Source organism: Pinus tabuliformis, chromosome Q (genome assembly GCF_031772625.1).
Source record: "Pinus tabuliformis cultivar Carrire ecotype Pingquan chromosome Q, CPIR1, whole genome shotgun sequence".
Taxonomy (NCBI): Eukaryota; Viridiplantae; Streptophyta; class Pinopsida; order Pinales; family Pinaceae; genus Pinus; species Pinus tabuliformis.
The window spans coordinates 1,026,089,061-1,026,112,136 of NC_142296.1; the positions used below are offsets into that span (position 1 = coordinate 1,026,089,061).

General features: G+C 36.3%; 1 protein-coding gene across 2 annotated transcripts in view; it reads left to right on the top strand.

Annotated features, from left to right (window-relative positions):
- Nucleotides 1-3,539, top strand: part of LOC149222991 (general transcription and DNA repair factor IIH subunit TFB1-1-like) — a 505,404-nt gene extending 501,865 nt beyond the window's left edge. For both annotated transcript variants that reach the window (XM_089383212.1, XM_089383213.1), the window contains 3 exons: nucleotides 2,430-2,477; nucleotides 2,913-2,981; nucleotides 3,152-3,539. In XM_089383212.1, coding sequence (XP_089239338.1) covers nucleotides 2,430-2,477; nucleotides 2,913-2,981; nucleotides 3,152-3,178 — 144 coding nt within the window. In that variant the 3' untranslated portion in view covers nucleotides 3,179-3,539. The remainder of the gene's footprint in view (nucleotides 1-2,429; nucleotides 2,478-2,912; nucleotides 2,982-3,151) is intronic.
- Nucleotides 3,540-23,076: the final 19,537 nt, after the last annotated feature.

Genomic DNA, 23,076 nt, shown 5'->3' on the forward strand with positions numbered 1-23,076 from the left:
GTATAAAAAATGGAGCTCAAAGTTGATGAAAAGATATAAAAGGGTATAAAAATGGTTAATGAAAAAATAGATACCTACAATATCTAGTAAAAGTAGGGGTTTTTTAAATTGGGAAGGTGTATTGTGTTCATATTGGTAGGGGGTTAAATAATGTGATTTTTAGAGGTATTTTCCAATATGTAGTCAAATTAAAGGTATTGTTTAGTATGATATGAACGCACATGATATGTTAGAGGTTCATTGAGTGAAGCCCCCTGTGGTGGTGAGTTGAAGCCCCTCCCTCAGTTGCCAGTCATTCAAGTTAATCAGATAAGTGTACTTATATATATGCTTGTGCCATGGATGATTAATAATGTCTAATATGTGATATGAAAGTGTGTGGATTAACACTAGCAATGGATGAACACTGATATTCCTATATGCTGCTAATGAATGCTTGTTTATATGTTCTTATGGTTATGTTGGTTTCATAGCACTCTATGTTGGTGTCATTGTTATATGCTATAGAGTTAGCTACATGTCTAAGCAACAATATCAATGATGTTGTTCACTGATTTTAGTCATAATTGGAGCATGAATATGTGTGACTATGCACGATTTTTCTACACTCTAATATTCAACATAATTTTATGATTGATTTATAGATCTAAGTGATCTTAGTCAAACTATTAATTAGGGATCTTTGAATTAGTTTATCAATAGATCAGTATGACTTGAGTAACTGATATATTTCCCTTAAGCTATGAATGTTGTGTGAATTGGCTATGGGGCCTTGTCCTCGTTGTTGTTAATTGTTTTCCATTAGCAACCTCTCAACCTTGCTCTCGTGCCATAAGCGTAGAGGACTGGAGTTTTGGCGATCATCCCTTTGTTCATCCACTAGAAAGAATGTGATCTGATATGTTTTGTCAGCTTGCCGCCCTAGGCTCCCCCAACATATTTAAAAAGGGTGAAGTTGGAAGGAATCAAGACGGAATTATGTATGCACGGGCGAGACCCCACCGAGATGACGTATGCAAGGCCTGGGCCCTCCAAGAAGAATTGAAACAGGGCTAGTTGAATGTACTATAAACAGGATGACGTATGTGTGGGTGGGTCCCCCACCCAGATGATGTGTGTGTGGGGAAAATACCACCTAGTGTGTGTGTGTGAGGTTGTATTTTTTAAAGGACTTTGAGACACAATGGAAAAATGGCATGCAACTGTTGGGAGAATCCACAACATTTGGCATACTTCCTAGTTGTGTAGCCCTAACTAACTAATATTGTGGTATTGAGTGAATGACTTAGGAACCCTTAATCGTGATGACATGGTTAGAGGATTGTCTATAATGGGGATTCATTGCAAAACCCTAGGGGTGGGTTTGGTGGGACCACAACCCTAAGTGCACATGGAAGGTGTTGATGGGCTAAGATGTGACTACATGGATGCCATGTAGGAATTGTGAAGATGTGTGGGACTATCATGGATGACATGGCAGGTCCATGTGGATCACGTGTGGTTGCTACCTGGTGGTTCCTTACTAATGCGATGTAACTTAGCTGGTCAAATAGGCATAGCTTTTAATTGGGGAGTCAGATTTAGATAAAGTTTATATTGCTCTATAAGATAAACACAATAGTATTATAAGTTAATTCCAACAAATTTTTATAATTCCATCTCCTTAACCTACTATAGAGATAGGTTAATTAAGAAATAACACCTCCCACGTCTCAAGAAAAACATAAAAATAAAAAGAAATATTACACGTGTAAAAATACATGGTCAATTCCTGTTTCAATAAAATACATTTACAATTTATTAAACCCTAATGAGAATCCAAAAACTTCAAGATTCAGATTTCGCTTATTTAAAATAATCATCTTAGTGAGATTTACTATTTGAACTTCCCGGTTGGGGTGGAGACTTCATACATCTAAATTATGTATTATAATCGGAAACCTAAAATAAGTTTGAGAGCTCAGCTTTGTCTACCATTGAGTCTCAGCTTATGTAGCATTTATATCCATACTCAGCCTGAAACAAGTTTGACAGCTCAGCTTTACCAACTTCGAAAAATAAAATTAATTGCAACTTTTCTCTCGTCTATAATTGAGTCTCCTGTTGTGATGGGAAACATGCAATTCTTCTTCTTCATCTTGGTCATTTAAATTCACAAGCAGATGGCGTGCATGCTCGAGTAAAAGGAATTTTTTTATAGAAAAATCCTGTAGCAGTGTATACTTTTAATTGTTTTCTCATTTACTCCAAGTTACCAGAAGTTATATGTCAAGATTATTCTTATTTCTATTGTGAATTTCAGAATATTTTAGAAATCTAAGGAATAAGAGTAAATGTCCTTACAAAATATTTAAATGTATTAAACAAGTTGTAAATGTTTATGTCTATATATATTCTACTGGTCAAACACTAACCTGATATTCTTTCAGGGAAACCAACTGAAAGAAGCTATAACACAGAGATACCAAATATTACAGGTATAGTCTCTTTGCTGAATTGGCAGATTTTGAAAATATCCTAGAATTTGATTATTAGTAAAAGGGTCAAACAATTAACCCCTCCTAACTATCAGATTCTGAAATATTTTCTAATTTCTTTTCTTCTAATGGTTAGATATTTCTGAATCAATTCTATAATAAGTAGAAAACCATATAAATATTTCTTAATCAATTTTACAGTGAGCAGACAGCTTTTCGTAGAATCCGTTTCAGTGTTGAATGATAAATTTAAACCAGAATGGATTCATTCCCAGATATATTAAGTGTTGAGAGGGTTGATAAGAGTATGAGGCGATTGTTTTATGATTCCTCACAACTATTAAGACATATCATGGAGGATTTAAAATTTTATATGCATGGTGTCCATTTTCCAATCACAAATGGTGCGTTGGTTAATCAAGCTGTACGTTTCAGGAAATGATAAAGTCTCTGCAATCGGATGTTGAGCACCAGCTTTCCTTGCTGCTACAGCCAATGCTTCAGGTACAATATTATTCTCCACCACCTACTAATAATATATTATCGTTTGTTGCAACTATATTTTCTCTGTTTTCATGGTCGCAGCAGCTTTTACATAAATAATGTGAGTGTGTTGTAAATTGTATTTTTTTCTGTCCTCACAATCCCTCCGATTTTGACTCCCTCTGTTTCAGGCCATAGGTGTGGCTATGGACGAATGATTGGCTATGAAGAAGAAGAAACAAAGACTGACGGAAGGGTTTGTAAGACAACTTACAAAACGGAATTAGTAGAAATTGTGAGAGAAAAAAAACGCTTCCTTTTCATTAAAAATAAAGAGTACAAAATCTTGGTTTTGCTAATTTGTATACAAAATCATGGTTTTGAGATTACACTCACTTGTCAGATGAGTCTAATGACAATTGAGATTATATTTCGAGTGTGAATTAGTTTGGCTAGTGCAAGATTTATATTACATTTATTTTAAGGCTTTTAACACGCTAAAGTGTGGAGGTTTATATCATTTATCTGACTAGTTCATGATTTATATTACAGTTATTTTAAGGCTTTTGACGAGCTAAAGTGTGGACGTTTATATCATTTATCTGACTTGTGCAGGATTTATATTACATTTATTTTATTGTTTTTAACGAGCTAAAGTGTGGACGTTTATATTATTTATCTGGTTTAATAAGAGTAATTTAAATAATAATAATTTTAAAATCATTGGTAGGTTAGATATTAAATTGATCTATGGAATTTTTTTACAATCATATAGGAGACATAATTATTGAGGAGAAGAATCAAAGCATAGAGCATACGATTAAATAGAGAGAATAATTTAGAGACTATTAATTTAAATAGAGAGAACAATGTGGAGACTATTAATTTTAATAGAGAGAACAATGTGGAGACTATTAATTTTAACCGTTAGAATATAACATCTAGAATTGAATAAACAAATAAAGATATATATTTTAGAATGTTAAATACGACGGTAAACTACAACATTTCTTCTAATATAATTTTTTTTGTAAGTATTCATATGGAGAAAAAGATGTACAACCAACATAGCAAAGGTGGTCGACTGGGTTTGTTGACCAATGACAGGTCTCCCCGTTTGTTTGTTTCACCTTGTCGTCTCCCACCCCGACGCTATTGTGCCCGTGCACCACTGCCACCATTGGAGCCCTGCTTGCCTCCACCACGACCACCGTGCGATCCCACGCCAGGAGCGGTTGGCAGAGTTGCGTTTGTTTGTTTCACCTTGTCGTCTCCCACCCCGCGCACTACCGCCACCACTGGAGCCCTGCTTGCCTCCACCACGACCATGGTGCGATCCCATGCCAGGCGCGGTTGGCAGAGTTGTGTTTGTTTGTTTCACCTTGTCGTCTCCCACTATTGTGCTCGTGCACTACTGCCACCATTGCTATTGCCACCACTGGAGCCCTGCTTACCTCCACCACGACCACCGTGCGATCCCACACCAGGAGCGGTTGGCAGAGTTGCCACCTCGGCCACTGCCACCATTGGAGCCCTGCTTGCCTCCACCACGACCACCGTGCGATCCCACGTCAAGAGCGGTTGGCAGAGTTGCGTTTGTTTGTTTCACCTTGTCGTCTCCCACCCCGCGCACTACCGCCACCACTGGAGCCCTGCTTGCCTCCACCACGACCATGGTGCGATCCCATGCCAGGCGCGGTTGGCAGAGTTGTGTTTGTTTGTTTCACCTTGTCGTCTCCCACTATTGTGCCCGTGCACTACTGCCACCACTGTTATTGCCACCACTGGAGCCCTGCTTACCTCCACCACGACCACCGTGCGATCCCACACCAGGAGCGGTTGGCAAAGTTGCCACCTCGGCGTGCACCAGCCAACGCTATTGCCAATTCATCTGATTCCACAGAGCATGGCATGGTTGAAAGGGAGGAGCCCTACTTGCCTCCACCACGACCACCGTGTGATCCCACGCCAAGAGCGATTGACAATCTTGCCACCTCGGCGTGCACCAGCCAACGTTATTGCTAATTCATCTAAGCCCACTGAGCATGGCTGAAAGGGGAGCGCCCACGTTGTTTGGATAATTTTGGTTACGACCACAGAGCATGGCATGGTTGAAAGGGAGGAGCCCTACTTGCCTCCACCACGACCACCGTGTGATCCCACGCCAAGAGCGATTGACAATCTTGCCACCTTGGCGTGCACCAGCCAACGTTATTGCTAATTCATCTAAGCCCACTGAGCATGGCTGAAAGGGGAGCGCCCACGTTGTTTGGATAATTTTGGTTACGACCACCGTGTGATCCCACCCCAGGAGCGAGCGATTGCAATCTTGCCACCACGGCGTGGACTAGCCAATCTTATTGCCAATTCATTCATCCAAGCACCCTTTTGATTTCATTTAGGCTAACAGAAGAAGGAAAGCAAAATTGACTTTTTTTATGAAGTAAAAATAATTTTTTTTAAATAAAAAAAATAAAATGAAAATAATTTTTTATAACAAAATAAAATTAAGGGTGAAATGATTTTAAAAATCAAATAAAAGTAGAATTGATTTTTAAAATCAAATAAAAGTAAAATATTTTTTAAAAACCAATCAAACCATTTTTATATTCAATTGAAATGATTTTAAAAAGAATAATAAAACCAATTTTCAAATGATTTTTAAAAACAAATAAAACAATTTTTATATTTAATTAAAATGATTTTAAAAGAAAATAAAAGTAAAATCAATTTTCAAAATGAAATAGAAGTAAAAGTAAAAAGATTTTTAAAGTAAAAGTAAAAATGAATTTTAAATGAAATAGAATTAATAAAAATAAATCAGTAATAACAAAAAATAAATTGAAAAACAAAAATAAAAAATTAAAGGTATTAAAAATAAAACAAATAAAAATAAAAATAAAATAAATAGATAATAAAATAAAATATATACTAATAATAAAATTCTTAATAAATTTTTAAGAAGATAAGGGACCTAATAAAATTGATTTTTTATAGAGTAAAATTAAAATTAATTTTTAATAAAATAAAAAGTAAAATTAAAATGATTTTTTTATAATAAAATAGAAGTAAAAGTCAAATGATTTTAAAAATTAAATAAAAGTACAATTGATTCTTAAAATCAAATAAAAGTAATTTTTAAAAACAAATAAAACTATATTTATATTCCATTATTCCATTAAAATGATTTTAAAAAGAAATAAAAGTAAAATCAATTTTCAAATGATTTTTAAAAACAAATAAAACTTTTTTATATTCTATTAAAAAGTAAAATTAATTTTCAAAATCAAATATAAATAAAAGTAAAAATAAAAATAAATAATAACAAAATAATAAATTGACAAGGAAAAAGGAAAGATTAAAAATAAAATAAATAAAAATGAAAATGAAAAATAAATAAATAATAAAATAAAATATATATTACTAATAATAAAAGTCTAAATAAATTATTAAGAAGATAAGGGCCCAATAAAATTGTTCATTTTTATGGTTTAGTAGACTTTTTTTTCATTTCTATGGCTTCCCTAAGCTTAGGATGATGAAAATGATTAATCCTAACAATAACTAATTCAATTAACAAAATTTAAATTAATTTATATAATACAAAATTAATTATATATGAAATTTATATCAATAATATAAAATTTAAAATTAGATAAAGGTTATTTAATTAATTTTAAAATTTAAATAATTATAATTTTTTTCCTCTAGATACCATGTGTACATGGATGTCTTTGTAAAATGTACTTAGTTATGTGTACATGCATATGGATGTCTGTTTAAAATGTGCATAGTTTATGTGTACATTGCTTAGTTGGTATAATTAAAATTATAATTGAGAATCTACTTAGTTTATGTGTACATATAAAATTGTAATTGAGAATCTACTTAGTTTGTGTGTACATGTACATGTACATGCATGTCTATTTAAAATGTGCTTAGTTTATGTGTACATTGCTTAGTTTATCTTGGTATAATTAAAATTCTAATTGAGAATCTACTTAGTTTATGTGTACATGCTTAGTTTATCTTGGTATAATTAAAATTCTAATTGAGAATCTACTTAGTTTACGTGTGCTTAGTTTATGTGTACATTGCTTAGTTTATCTTGGTATAATTAAGATTCTAATTGAGAATCTACTTAGTTTATGTGTACATGCTTAGTTTATCTTGGTATAATTAAAATTCTAATTGAGAATCTACTTAGTTTATGTGTACATGTACATGGATGTCTATTTAAAATGTACTTAGTTTTTATGTGTACATTGCTTAGCTTATTTTGGTATAATTAAAATTTTAATTGAGAATCTTTTATTGTACTATATAAATTCAAAATTATTATATATAATTAAAATTGTATCAAATTAATAAATAAAAATAATAGTTATTATATTAAAAATTGTTATTACTATTAATTAATGTTTCAATAAAATATTTATTTTATAATATAACAATAAATTTTATTGTAAAAATAAATATAAATATTTTAAAATACTATAAAATTCAATAAAATTTATTTATAAAAAAAACAAGTTAAATAAATCTACCAATTTTTCCATACATGTGCACCTGGATATCTTTGTCTCATGATGTTTAATTTATTTTGATGCACTTAAAAATATAGCTTGCCATATTTTAGTAAATTATATTGATATTTGAAAAATCAATAATCCATGTGTCATGATGTTTAACTTATTTCGATGCACTTATTTTAACATATTATATTGATATCTATGTGTTTAATTTGATGCACTTAAAATTATAAGTAGTCATGATGTTTTAGTGTGTTATCTTGATATATGAAAATTAAAAGTTTTGATATCAATAAAATTGTATTATGTTGTTAATAAGAATTGTTATATTAAAATAGGAACCTAGAGCATTGCTTTTTAGCTGAGAGAGCGTAGGTGCAAACCTGGTTCAACAAGTACCCCTCTTTATTTTTCGTGTTGTGGACAAATCTGTAGTGTCATCTCACCCTGTAGATATGCCAAATCATTGTCGACGTGGGAGGAGGGCTTAGAAAAAATGAATCAATTCCATATTATCCCTAGTTGCAGATCCAATTTTGCTCGCATATATCTACATTCTTCTCCACTTTCAGATCCATTGATTTGAGCAGATCTGATCAGAAAGAAGTGTTTATGTATAGAAAAATAGAAGACATTTGAGATCTTCATCAAAACATTGAAGGGTGGATCTATTCTAGTATGGGTCTCTAATATGGACTTAGTAGAAAATGTTAAACGTATGTCAGACTAGGAGTAACTCCAGACTAGGCAGAAAAACTGATTCGTTTATTTCATTAGGCAGCTATTGTTATATACATGAATGTGACTGATCAGTTCATCTTCTTGATGACTGTTCACATTCCAAATTCACCCAATCGCAGAGGATTAGGTGTCAACATTCCCCCCCTTAATCTGAAGAGATGTTGGTGAGTCCAAGCATCGTTCTGAATTTTTCAAGCTTTTCTCTTCCAAGCGCTTTGGTGAAGATGTTTGCAATTTGTTCATTTGTGGAACAATGACGGAGATGGATTGTTTTGGCCTCAACACGATGTCGGATCAGATGATATTTAGTATTGATGTGCTTTGTACGATCATGTAACTTTGGGTTCTTGGCCAACTTTATTGCAGAGGTGTTGTCAATCATGAGTGGAGTTGATTGTACTTGTTTTACCTGCAAATATTCAAGAATTTTCCTGAGCCACACAATTTCTTTCGTTGCTTCAGCTGCTGCCACATATTCTGCTTCCGTTGTGGAATCTGCTGGAACTGATTGTTTGCGTGATCTCCAAGAGACAGCTCCTGATCCAAGACTCATGGCATATCCTGAAGTAGATACTCCAGTTTCTTTGTCTCCATCGAAGTCTGAATCAGAGTATCCAATCAAGCTGAAGTCGTCCACCTGTGTATACTTGATTCCAAGGTCTTGAGTTCCCTTCAAGTACCTTAGAACTCTTTTTGCAGCAGACCAATGTCCCTCACAAGGCTTTTGCATGAACCTGGGGAGGGTTCCAACAGTAAATGAAATGTCTGGTCTGGTAGTAGTGAGGTAGATGAGACTTCCTACAAGCTGTCTATGCCTTGTTGCATCCTCAAATTCCTTTCCTTCAATAGATGTGAGCTTTAAGTTTTGTTCCATTGGAGTAGAAAGAGGATTGCACTCTGTCATGACAAATCTGTTTAACAAATCTCCAATGTATTTCTTTTGAGAAAGAAATATGGATTTTGGATGTTGGGTTACTTCAATGCCAAGATAGTAATGAACATAGCCCAAATCAGTCATTTCAAAACTTTTTCCTAATTCTTTCTTTATGGATGCAATATAGCTTTCATTGTTCCCTGTCATTAAAAGATCATCTACATATACCACAAGATATACAACTGTTTTGCCAACTTTCTTGACAAATAAAGTTGCATCATCAAGATCAAAATGATTGAAGTTGAGTTTCAGAAGATGCTCAGTTAGTTTTTCATACCAGGCTCGTGGTGCTTGTTTGAGGCCATACAAGGACTTCACAAGTTTGCATACTTTAGGTTCATGTCCTTTCACAACGAATCCTTCAGGCTGGGACATAAAAACATTCTCTTTTAGATCTCCATTCAAGAATGCAGTTTTTACATCCATTTGATGGACTTTCCAATCGTTTTGAGCAGCTAGGGCAAAGAGTGTCCGGATGGTGGCCCATTTTGCTGTGGGGGCAAAAGTTTCCTCATAATCGACCCCTTCATTCTGTGCAAAACCTTTTGCCACAAGCCTAGCTTTGTGCTTGTCAAGTGAGCCATCAGCTTTGTACTTGCTCTTGTAGACCCACTTGCAGCCAATTGGTCTGGTTCCAAATGGAGGGTCAACCAGCTTCCAAGTGCCATTCTTTATGAGAGCATCATACTCCTTTTGCATCGATTCTTTCCATTCATCATGAGAAGCAGCTTCTTTGAAGGAAGTTGGTTCAAAATCTGTAGACAAGTTCAATTCACAATCATAAGTAACATCCATATCAACAGGTGAATTAGAGTCATCTACATCACCTCCATTTTGTCGGTTTGAATTTCCGGTTCCTGTTTTTCCAATTTCATCAGGATGAACACTTTCAAGTGTCTTTGTCATCCACTTTGGGGGACCTTTTTGAGATGGTCCAGGCTGCTTTATTGATTGAGTTGGGACTGAATCAAGATTGAGTCTCCCAATTCTATCAATTACATCACTTAAAGCATCATCCGTTGTTGGAGTTTCATGTAGGGGAGATTGTGCTTTAGAAGAAGATTCCACATGTTGATCTAGTATAGGTATCCCCCCTTCAAGATGTGGAATCTGATGATCAAATTCTTGAAATGATTTCGTTTTTGTGAATCTATCCAAGCGATCAAGTTGCCGCTCAACAACATTGTCAGATTTGGATGATTCAAGAAAAATGACATCTCTAGATACAACAAACTTTTTATTTACTTCATCATAGAGGCGGTATGCTTTAGAGGTGTTTGAATACCCCAGGAAGATACACTTATGACTTCTAGCACCAAGTTTGTTTCTATGTACCTTTGGTATCGAAGCATAACAGGTGAAACTAAAGATCCTGAGATGTTTTACCGAAGAAACATGTCCATACCACAATTCATAAGGAGTCTTGTTTCTTATAGCATTAGATGAACATCTATTCTTTATATATGCAGCACATACAACATCAGCCCAAAACATTGTCTTTACATTTTTGAAGAAAAGCATGGATCGTACCATATTCAAGATTGTTCTATTCATTCTTTCAGCTACACCATTCTGTTGGGGATTATAAGGCACAGTTGTTTGATGTTTGATCCCATGTTGGCAAAGATAGTTTTCAAATTCATTTGATGTATATTCTTTTCCATTATCAGTGCGAATAGACCCACTATGAGATTGTGCATCATTTTCAATCCATTTATGAAAATTCTTGAATGTTTGAAAAGCATCAGATTTGTTCTTCAATAAATAAACCCAACACATTCTGGTGTAATCATCAATAAATGTCATGATATATTTATTTCCATTTGCAGAAGGAACAGGCATTGGACCACATAAATCTGAATGAATGATTTCAAGCTTCCTATGTGCTCTTGAATGTGAATCATGAAAAGACTGTTTGCTATGCTTTCCTAGAATGCAAGCATCACATTGCTTATGTTTCCTAGGAATTGTAGGCAAACCAGCAACACCATTTTTCTTCAATAAGCGGAGACTGTCATATTTTAAATGTCCAAATCTAGCATGCCATAATAAACTCGATGGAAGTGTACCTTCTTCATGATGAGAAATATATGAGAAGTGTTGTGCATGAGCAGAGGTTCCTTGCAGTTTGAGAAGCCTTTCTTCTTCTATTCCCCTCATGACAAGTGAGTGGTCAGATGCTTTTCTTACCTCAAGCTTGCCATCAAACATATGAATGGAGTGACCTTGCTGACGGATTTAGACCAAGGACAACAAGTTTCTCTTGAGCTGTGGGAGATATAGAACATGATCCAGAAGAAAGTCTAGAAGACCAGGCAGTTTAAGCCTGATTGTGCCAAGCCCTGATGGCTTGATTTTTGACTGATCTGCAAAGTATACTGCTCCATCAACATTGTCAGATAAATCTTCAAAAAAATCTTTCCTATGAGTCATATGACAGGTTGCTCCTGAATCAAGGAACCAATCATTTTTCGAAGAAGCAAGTGAAGCGTTAAAAAAATCTTCATTTACTCCAATGTTACATTGTGCCTCAATATAGTGAGCGGATTTAGGTGCTTTACCTTTGTCTGTATCATCAGTTTTACCTTTCTGCTGGTTTCTTTTCTGCTCAATTTTGTCCCATGGTAGCTTGCATGTAGAAGCATCATGTGATCCATTTCGTTTGCAGCGAATGCAATGCAGATCTGCTTTTTCTCCTTGAGAATGTTTGCCCCCTGCCTCTGAAGTATCTTCCTCTTCTTCTTCGTCCACCTCTTCCTCTTGTAGAATCTTGAGCAGGATGATTTTCTTTATGAGCAAGGAAAACAGTCTCTTCAGAAGATTCAGGGACTGTCTTCTTTCTAAAGGCTTTCTCTCTTTCAGCAAACTTTTTCACAAGAGAGTCAAAGGTTATATCTTTAAGATTTCCATTTGCTTGTAAAGACTCAAGATAATTAGAGTAAGTAGGATAGAGTGCCTTGAGAAAAGCAATAAGAGGGATATAAGCTCAACCTTAGTGGATTTGATATCATGCATTATGGATTTAACTTCAGATGCAAGAGCAAGAGGATCATTATTTTGCAGTTCAAGAGTGAAGAGTTTAATCATGAGCTGAACAACTTCAAGTGCAGAATGTGAGTCATAGAGTTCTTTGAGCTTTTGTAAAGCTTCAAAGGCAGTTGAATATGATGAAATATGGCGACTTACTTCTTCATTTACAGATGCTGCGATTAATGCATATGCTTTGTTGTTCTTGTTATCCCAAATGACGAGCTCTTTGTCTGATGTAGGCTGTACTGGGTCATTGTCTCCTTCTCCGACACACACTCCCTTCCACAACTCATTGAAGATGAGGGTGTGTTTTATCATCCGGGACCATTCAGGATAGTTCTATTTGTCAGTGAGAACTATTCCTACCATAGAGATGATTGAATGCATTCTGTAAAAAATACTTCTGCTGAAAAAAAAAACTTCCTTACATTACAGCCTTATGCACTATATTTTTTGTCCCTCTAATATTTGATAGAAGTATTAGCATTACATATCACTGTCGACTTTCATTGCAAATAAATTATATCAATATACAAATTGTGTATTGAGCAAACAGAATATTCCTCTATCTCAATATATGAAAATTTTTAATGAAGCCTGCAGCTTATCACATTGAAGTATCCCCATTGCACTAGTTCACACATCAATCAGGCTTCTGTCCCAAAGTGAGAGTAGAGGATTTTGTTTAATACCATCACGACAAAGAAATTACCTCTAGAATATCATATAATGACGGTCTCTAAGAACTTAGAGAACGCCACACAAACATTCCACTGCCTTGCAATTTCTGCAATGGAAATGACTTTATATTGCATAGCAAACAGAGCAACAACTTTTTGTTCCAGCCTGCGGTTGTTCCAACTCGAACACGCGACATACACTGGGGCGTTCTATATAAATCAAAATTTTTTCGTAGACTACCACAAGTCCGATTGCAAACATAACTTCAACTTCATATGTCAGAATTATATGAAAACAATTAATAATCACGCCTACCATAAAATCAGAACTTCTCCAAGCGCTGGGTCCCTACTACAATAAAATGATGAGACTCTGCCAATGTTTTAAGAACACTTCAGCGCATACCTAAAGAGGCTCCTCGGCTCCACACTAGCTGCGAGTCACTCTGATGCTTCCCTCGTCCTTTTCCCAGCCGATATTGTCGTATATGAGGCCTAAGGCTTTAGAAACTATGCTACGCGATTTCAGATGAGCTCCTTCGTGTAACAGTTCTACAAGTAATGCTCACTCTCGTCTCCCTGATGGTGCGCACAAGTGGCCTATCGATCAAGTGATTTTCCACGCATAAAGATATTGCCTGTTAGTCCAGGCGGGAGGCATAAATGGCCACAACGGTCATCTCGACTCCACCTCTATGTCCGTTGGATGCAAAGCTACAGGATGCTACGCTGCAGGGATTCGATCGCGGGGTCTTCAAATGCATTTCAGTATCTGTTCCACGCTATGGATGGATAGATCCAACTGAATGATTTACAAAAATTGAGTGGAGAGGCAGCGAATTTTGGTATAACCGATGCAACCAGTCATGTCAAGGTATTCATGCGTAGAGAGGCAGCGAAAAAAAAGGTATAAACGACACATTCATGTGCAGAGAATCAACGTCGTTGAGATGCAGGACAGAGGCAACGCTCAGGTATTCATGCGCAGAGAATCAATGAGACGCAGGACAGAGGCAGCGCTCAGGTATTCATGCGCAGAGAATCAATGAGACGCAGGACAGAGGCAGCTCTTAGGTGAAGGGAGTTATGACTATTCTTAGGGCTGGCTCTGATACCATGTCAGACCAGGAGTAACTCTAGACTAGAGGGAAAAACTGATTCGTTTATTTCATTAGGCAGCTATTGTTATATACATGAATGTGACTGACCAGTTCATCTTCTTGATGACCGTTCACATTCCAAATTCACCCAATCGCAGAGGATTAGGTGTCAACAACGTAAGATCCAATAGCCGGAAGGAATCCCTATAGCCAACCAAAAGATTACCTCAAGAATGCAGATCCTTCAGGATCTGAGGACCCTCAAAGAATACAACATCAGTAGAGGGTCCACTCTATATTTTATGTCTAGACTACTTGGTGGATTAGGACCTGGGCCTTTTGTCTCCTACGAAGAAGTTGTCAAAAGGAGTGCAAATGAAAAGGCTACTACTCCTACAAGGACACTACCCTAGCCTTTTATCATGGAAATGATGGAGGAACATCCAAAGATCAAGATCCAAAATTTTGAAGTAGATAATATGTTTTCATATTTTCATGAAGTGGCAGTTATTTGTCATTTTGAATATTTATGGCACAAATTAGAGGATCTATACCAATGGATCTACAAAATCTAGACTATAGAATGTGATGTTTACTTATGCTATGTTGAAAAATGTAGCAACAATTTTTCAATTTGATTTTGCCTTTTAAATTGAGAAAATTCAAATTTCCACATCAACAAACAGGATGACATTAACTTTTAACTTGTGTGACATGGATTGTGTCACCCAGTTTACTTAGTAAATTCGAGTTGGAGGAGTTAGATTCAGTTCAACATGTGTGATTGCTAATTTGTAGCAATCAAGGTCAATTATCTCAAGTTGTTTTCAGTTAAACTAGTTCCAGCTTTTGGAGGAACTAGTGGAAGGTCAATTAAGTAGTGGGACTTCAACCAAATTCAGTGATCATCTAGTAATTGATAAATCAACCCAAAATAGCTAGTGCATGTAGAGAATTTGAGTTACCTAGTTGAAGTGGAGATTCCAAGGAAATGTAACATCAGTTGTAGACTAGCCTTGAGTGTACAGGTGTTTCATGTAGTCAGATGATTAGCCTAAGGAATTGCGCAATTCAATTTGAGGAATTCTAAATAAGAGGGGTCTAATTCCTCAAGGAAAAACACATGGAAATATGAGCTCAAGCAAAGGAAAAAATTGACTAAGTCTGAGTCAGAAACCTTCAGTGAGCAGAGAGATAGGTTATGCACTTGCAGGGTGTGATCAACTGAGCAAAGAAGTTGTAATACATCTCTATTCATTTGATTAATTCAAGCAGACATTGGGCTTTTAGTAAATTGTTTTACCCACATAAAAATACGTGTTTCATGTGTGTTACTTCTTTTTGCATGTTTGAGATTTTTGTTCTAAATTGCGAATTAATGTCTGCAGAGTAGCAGAGTAGGTTTGTGTTTATGATTTTAATTAAAACTTCATGAGAAGTTGAAAATCTACATTATAATTTCTACATGGTATTCGAGTTGGATTCACATTAGAGAAGGAAATTCAAAGTTTTTTCTCAGAGGTTTGTATTTGAAAAGCAATGTAGCAAGATTTATTCAGTGCTAAGAACATGACCTTCAATGGACTAAGGCTAGATTATGTCATGGAAGGCTCCTCAAATTTTGTTGCATGGAGGTTGTATTGGATGAAAATAAATTGCTTGAATATGTCAAGACAAATATTCCAAGACCACTAGCAGTTGATGTCCAGGACCTTGCACAATCGAAGAAAGATGTAGCCGGGCGAGGAGAATAATCTTGGAGGGAGTACCAGATCATATTTCTAGAATATTCATGGAAAAGAAACTTTGTTTGCGATGTGAAAAGAAGTTACAAAATTGTTCGAGAATAATAGTGATCATAGGAAGTTGGCATTCAAGTATAAAATTTGAAGTCTCAAGATGCATAATAATGACACTATATCGCAGTATCTGAGTAGGTTCACACAATGTCTTTCATCTTGCATTAAAATAGCATCAGTTCCATTTCCTGAAGCATCACATTCCACAGTAAAGGTTTTTGTGAAGTCCAGTGTAGCTAAGACTGGTGCTTGGCACATTGCCTCTTTAAGATGTTCGAAGGCCTTTATTGCTTATGGAGTCCATGAAAATGCATCTTTCTTCAATAATGTTGTTAGAGATGTTGCTATTCTCCCGTAATTTTTAACAAACTTGCGATAATATCCTGTCAACCTGAGAAATCCTCGCAGATGCTTTATGGATGTGGGGATTTTCCATTCCTTAATAGCTTTAATTTTGCTAGGGTCTACCTTAACTCCTTCATGAGATACAATATGACCCAAATATTCCACCTCTTGTACTCCAAAGAAACATTTGGATCTTTTTGCATATAATTGTTTCTCCTCCAATAGTTGTAGCACCCTGTCAACATGTTCTACATGATCCTTCCAAGACTTGCTGTAGATTAGTATATCATCAAAAAATACTAACACAAATTTTCTAAGGAATGGTTTGAAAATTGAATTCATCAAACCTTGAAATGTTGAAGGTGCATTGGTAAGGCCAAAAGGCATGACCAAACATTCATAATGACCCTCATGAGTTCTAAATGTTGTTTTCGGAATGTCTTCAGTCTTCATTTTGATTTGATGATATCCTGAACGAAGATCCAACTTGGTGAAGTAAATTGATCCATGCAATTCATCTAGTAATTCATAAATGACAAGAATGGGAAACTTATCTTTAATAGTGAGCTTGTTGAGCTCGCTATAATCCAGACACATGCGCCATGATCCATCCTTCTTGTGCACCAATACTACTGGAGCAGAGAAAGAACTTTTACTCGGTTGAATTATACCAGCCTCTAGCATTTCTGCAACCATATGTTCAATTTCACTCTTTTGGGCATAGGGATATTTGTACGGCCTGATGTTTGGAGGAACACTTCCTAGAATCAAATGAATAGCATGATCATGATCACGAATAGGTGGGAGACCTTTGGGAGTCTCAAATACCTTGGAATGATTTTCCAAGAATTTTTGGAGATCTGGAGTAATAGATTATTCCAATGTGGAAACATCTAGCGAACATAATTGTGAAATTACACCTCTTTGTTCCCTTTTTAGAAGCTTTGTCATACCGTTACAGCTGATTATCTTTCCCGGTTTCCCTGCAATACCCCTTAATTCAATTTCCTTTCCTTCCACAGAAAATTTCATGTAAAGTTCTTGAAAATTAAAGGCTATTGTACCAAGGATTGTAGCCATTGGACTCCTAGTACAACATCAGCACCTCCCATTGGAATGGAAAGCATTGGGCTAATCAATACATATTCTCCCATGGATAGCTTGATATTATGGCACTTTCCCGAGCAATTTATTGTTCCTCCATTTGCAACCATCACTTGACACTCTGGTGCTGGATATAAGAAGCAATTCAATTCTTTTGCTACCTTACAATGAATAAAATTGTGGGTACTTCCTGAATCAATCAACACTATTACCATTTTCTTCCTGATTTGTCCTTTTATCTTCATGGTTTGAGGAGTGGTAATTCCCGCCAATGCATTACAAGATATGGTCGGATTCATTTCTTCTTTATCTAGGCTTTGTTCCTGGAGTATATCCTCTTCTTTTGACCTTTCTTGCTCCTTTTCTTCTTCCTCTTCACAATATATGTAGAATAATTTATTCTCAGCACACTTATGACCTTTAGTGTATTTGCTATCGCAACTGTAACAAAGCCCTTTTTCTCTTTTTTCTTCCAATTTTTGTGGTGTCAACCTTATAGGTTTTGGAAGACTAGGGGCAACAACACTTCCATCTTTATAGTTGTGAGTGGTGTGCTTCCTGGTTGCCATAATTTTGCTTTCCATTTTTCTTGCTAACCTGAATGCCTTCTCTAATGAATCAGGTTCCCAAAGGCAAACATCATGTTGGATATTATCCTTTAAAGTCCCTATGAACACATCAATCCTATGCTCCTCTGGAATATTTTTTACCCTTATGTTCAATTTTTGGAACTCCTCAATGTACTCCATTATTGAACCCTTTTGTTTGAGACTTATCAATTAGCTAAAAAAGTGTTGCTTTTTGTATCCTCATACTGTGCTGTCAATTCTTTCGTAAAAATTGCCCAAGTGATAATTTGTTTACGAGAGCAAAGCCATTGATACCATACAAATTGATTTGGTTCCAAATATAAAGTTGCAATACGTACCTTTTGTGTGTTTTTCACATTATTGAGATCAAAAAATTCCTCCATTTGTAATATCCATGTTGCAGGATCCTTGCCATCAAACTTCCTCATATCGATTTTTGGAATATGGTGGGTCTTCGATCCAACATTAGGGTCTATGGAATCATTATTAACATTTATTTTGTTCTCATCATGAGTTTCCTTTACTACCCTTTCACCATTAGTGACCATTTCTTGTAGCAACTTATTCATATTTATCTTCAATTCTTCCATGTCTGTCTTCCAATCATCCATCTTAGCTTCCATGCCATCCATCTTATCTTCCACTCTCTTTATCTTAGATTCCATGCCATTTATCTTAGCTTCTGTTAGCTTTTGTGAGACTGACATTTGTTGCACTTGGTCTTGTAATTTTGATATATCTTGTAGCATTTCTTCCTCTTCTTCATGAGTCATGCTACTGCTTTCAGGTTGCTTACTAGGTGTTTGCATTTTCTTTCCTCCGGGCATCAGTTACCAATAACAATGCTCTACTATGCCCTTTGAATTCCTTCAAAATAATTTTTCAAACCAAGATTAAGCAAAAATTTAAAAAAATTTACACACATTTTTTCACTTTGTAGGAGCTCGATATTTCCTCTGATGTATCTTTGTAATTTCTGATCATCCAGTTCTGAAATTGTGACCTGTAGTAGCTCTCTATGTCCTATTTCCAATGCCACTGGATTCTCCAAGGAAGAGTTATGTCAAATCTCCCACAGTGACCTAATTATAGACTAGTTTAGTAGATCGAACTTGTACGACGTGCCACATGTCCTTGTTTCGACCTTTGGCTCAGAAAAAGATACACAAGAAATTACAGTCTGTCATCTTTCTGTAGCTTCTTACAAAATTTCAATCCGATGCTCAGAGAGAAAGTTATGACAATTTTCCCTAGGTCACCTGTTTGGAATGTAATTCAGGAGTTTGCAAAAAGACCAACTTCCTCAGATCATATCTCTGCAAATATAGCGCGAAAAGCTCTAAAATTCGGACCCGAGATTTAGCGCGACATCTTCTCAAATGGGTTTTATTTTTAGCTTCTGAAACGTCATAGAAAAAAAGTTCTAGCGAAAATTCCACGATTACCTGTTTGGAACAGCGAAACCCTAGAATCCAAAGTTCTGATACCAAATGTTATGAAACTAGCACAAGAAAAAGATAGAAAAGATAGATCAACGCCTTAGAATTCAACCTCTTCGAGGGGGCAACCTCCTTTACATTACATAAATGAACAATTCTTAGATGATTCAAATGACAAAACCTCCTTTCTATATATAGGAGTACAAGGGGTCACAATATAACCCAGCCGACCTAAAAATAATAATATAAAGCCACAAAAATAACAATAGAGGGATTCTATGGGGCACAGTAATAACAATATGGGGATAATAGGGGCACAAAAATATTCCTAAGGGGTACAACTACAATAGTAATGGGGTAATCACTAGTATTATAGCGACCCAACAACATTTGTGGGTCAAGGCATGCAACACAATAGTCTATTTGCATAACTAGAGTCCTCATCGGATTCAAGGCATGATCACACCAAAGGAGGATTTCTTGGGGAGAAATTTAAATGTCGCACTTCAGAATTTTTGGAGCCTCTATTTACTGCCATGTCTCTGAAGAATCAAGGAAGAATCTAGATCTAACAATAGAATTGGGGGTATTTGTGGGTTACACATAAACTCCCCACAACTACCATATGTACATGCCATCCCTCATAATTATAGTTGTGAAAAGGGATGTAAAATTTGATTAAGGTAAATCGATGTGGTGCTGTCTTGAGAGGGAGCTCCAAATCCCACTAGAAGAGGATATTTTATCTCTAAAGGAGGAGCCTCAGGAAGTTGTGGAGAAATCACAAATTGAGGAGCAGAGAGTGGAGACAACCACTCAAGCAGAACCATCCAAAGAAGGTAGGAAAAGGACCAGGGAAGATGAGAGAATTGTGTAGAATGCGAGGGAGAATGTGGGTTCTTCTTCAAATCAGCATAGATAGAGAAGGTCACCATGTCGGTACACTGGCTACATGGATCTAATGTTTGAGATTGTAGATACTGAGCCATCCTCTTTTGAGGAAGTAGTAGAGAAAACTATAATGGTGGAGGAGTACAAATCCACTGTAAAATACAATGTTTGGCAAGTGGTCCCAAGACCATAAGATAAATCGGTTGTGGGTTAAAGATGGATCTTCAAGGTAAAGCATGCAGTAGACGGAAGCATAGAAAAGTAAAAGGCCATATTTGTGGCCAAGGGGTACTCTCAAGTTGAGGGGATTGAGTATGAGGAGGTCATTTCTCCTATAGCAAGGTACTCATCCATTAAATCAATTCTTGCTTTGGTTGTGCAGATGGGGTGGAAGATCCACCTAATGGATGTAAAAACAACATTCCTCAATGGAGTTATTGAGGAGGAGGTGTACGTTGAGAAACTAGAGGGCTTTAAGACTTTTGATCGAGAGTCTCATGTGTGTAAACTCAAGCGAGCATTGTACAGTCTCAAGCTAGAAAATTGTGCTTGGTACACCGGTATCAATAGTTATCTCACTAGTTTCTGTTCAAAATAGCAACAAGAAATGCTAAAAATAGAAGTGTTAAAAGTAGCACTACTATAAATAGCATATCAGGATACATTCCAATTTTAGTTAGTCCCTAAACTAAAATTGAGAATTAAAATTCGAATTTGATCTCAGTAGTTGTTTGTAAAACAATTAATTAATTCATCTTGAGTTAATTAGTTGTAGAAAATCAAACATGAAGTCTATGTGAAGACATGCAACAGTTTCCCCTTTGATTGAGGAAGTTATCCCTTGATTAAGGAGATCAGGATGAGTTTTACTTTGAGTTGTAATTAGTTAGCTCAGTTAACTGAGTCAAGTCCAGTTAGATTAGTTCCAATAGTTTGTTGAACTGATTGTGAGTTCAGTTAGTTAATGCATGCATGCATGTAACTGCTGCACTTCAGATAATTGAATATTCTCTCATAAATAACTCATGCATGTCAGTTCAGTCAGATACCCAGTTGAGATCAGATGATGGGACAATGTACTATTAGTTGCAGGAATATTCCATTGAGGATATCTCTTGCATGCAGAAGGAATTCATTCCTTGGAGATTGCGCAGTTACTTCTGAGTTATGATGAGTGTGTAATGTGGGAATTCACACAGGTGGCATCATTGGAGCCTAGGAGAAACTGCGCAAGGAAATAAGAGGCTTGGAGGATTGGAGGAAGGCATACGTTGTGTCTATTCAATCTATGAGTTGTATTGAGGGATTGTATTGAGAGCTGGATAGATTGTGAGCTAAAGCTTTGTGTAATCCGAACATATTTCCACTTGTATGATAATACAGAGATCAGGGTTTTTAGCTGAGGCTTTCCCCAGAGTATTCTTCTATGTTCATGTGTGATTGATTTCTCATTCTCTGTTATATGTGTTCCATTTGATCTTGCTCAAAATCGATTAAGATTCTGCAAGTTTGTTTGTAGAAGTAGATCAAGTATTTTGCTTTAGTATATTGCATTATCAGGTGATCTACAGTGGGAAATTCTACATGGTATCGAAGCCAAGCACATCAAAGAAAATAACAGTAGACAAAGAAGAGAGAATCTTGAAGTTTGAAGTTCATGATTATAGAAATCGAGTTCTTATCACATCTCAATTTCACCAAAGGCGTTCAACGGTTTGAGACTCGAGTATGCCCTTGATGGAAGCTCGAATTATATAGCGCGGAAGGATCGCATGGAAGCGGTATTAGAGGACAATGGTTTGAAGCAATTCATTGATCAAGAAGTCCCCAAGCCCGCAATAGCTAATGCCCAAGAATTGGCGGAATGGAAGAAATGTGTGGCTAGAGAGAGGAGAATCCTCCTGGAGGGAGTTCGAGTCCACATTGTCTCGAGTCTCCATGGGAAGGAGACACTGTTTTCAATGTGGAAAACATTGAAAGATCTATATCAAAATAGCAGTGATCAAAGGAAGCTGGCGCTGAAAGACAAGCTTCGGAAAATCAAGTGTGAAAAGGGTGACACGATCTCTACATATCTGAACAAGCTCACCACTTGCAAGGATGAGCTTGGAAGTGTAGGGATCACGACAACCGATGATGACATGATAGAGTTAGGATATTCTGACACATAGGATATAGTTAAGTTCAACTTGGTCTAGTGTAGAGTTAGGTATAGAGTTAAGTAAAGTGTGTTTCTTTACCGTTGTACATTTTGTAACTTACAATCCGACGGTCACGATATGTAGTGATCCGACGGTTCACTCTCTCCTCGGTATTACCGACACTTGATCCGTGTCTTGACACCCGATTGGTCCATGAGTTCTATTTAAAGCGCATGGAGGGTCATTGTTCGGGTAATCTGTGCATGAGAGAAGCTTATGTAAATTTTCATTCTTTGATTAATAAATTGCCTGTAGTAGCCACGTTGGCGCATGCCGTGGATTGTTTCCCTCTTTGAGGGTTTTAACCACGTCAAAAATACTGGTGTATTGATCTGTGATCTGGTTGTGAGCGGTGTCCTTTTGGTGTTCTTTTTGAGGAACTTACCCTGTAAATTCCTACATGGTATCAGAGCTATTTGAGGGCCGCGTCCCTTGGTGATCCAAATCTGAAGCTGGTAGAACTGCATGCGGTTTCCGTTTCCTAGATCTGCTGTTTCTGACTTCTTTCAGGCCGAGAGGACTGCTCTGTTGTGTTCAGAGCATCTGTTCCAGTGAGGAACCCCTTTCGTTTCACGCGAAAAGGTTTCCGGTAGCCCTATCTGCGTCATTTTTAAGATCTGGAGGTATACAGTCTTTATTTGCAGTTTACTATTATTTTCTATCTGCTTATTTCGGTTTCGGTTTATTTAGTTTTTTTTAACCGGATCTATACCTTTCATTTCTGCGTATG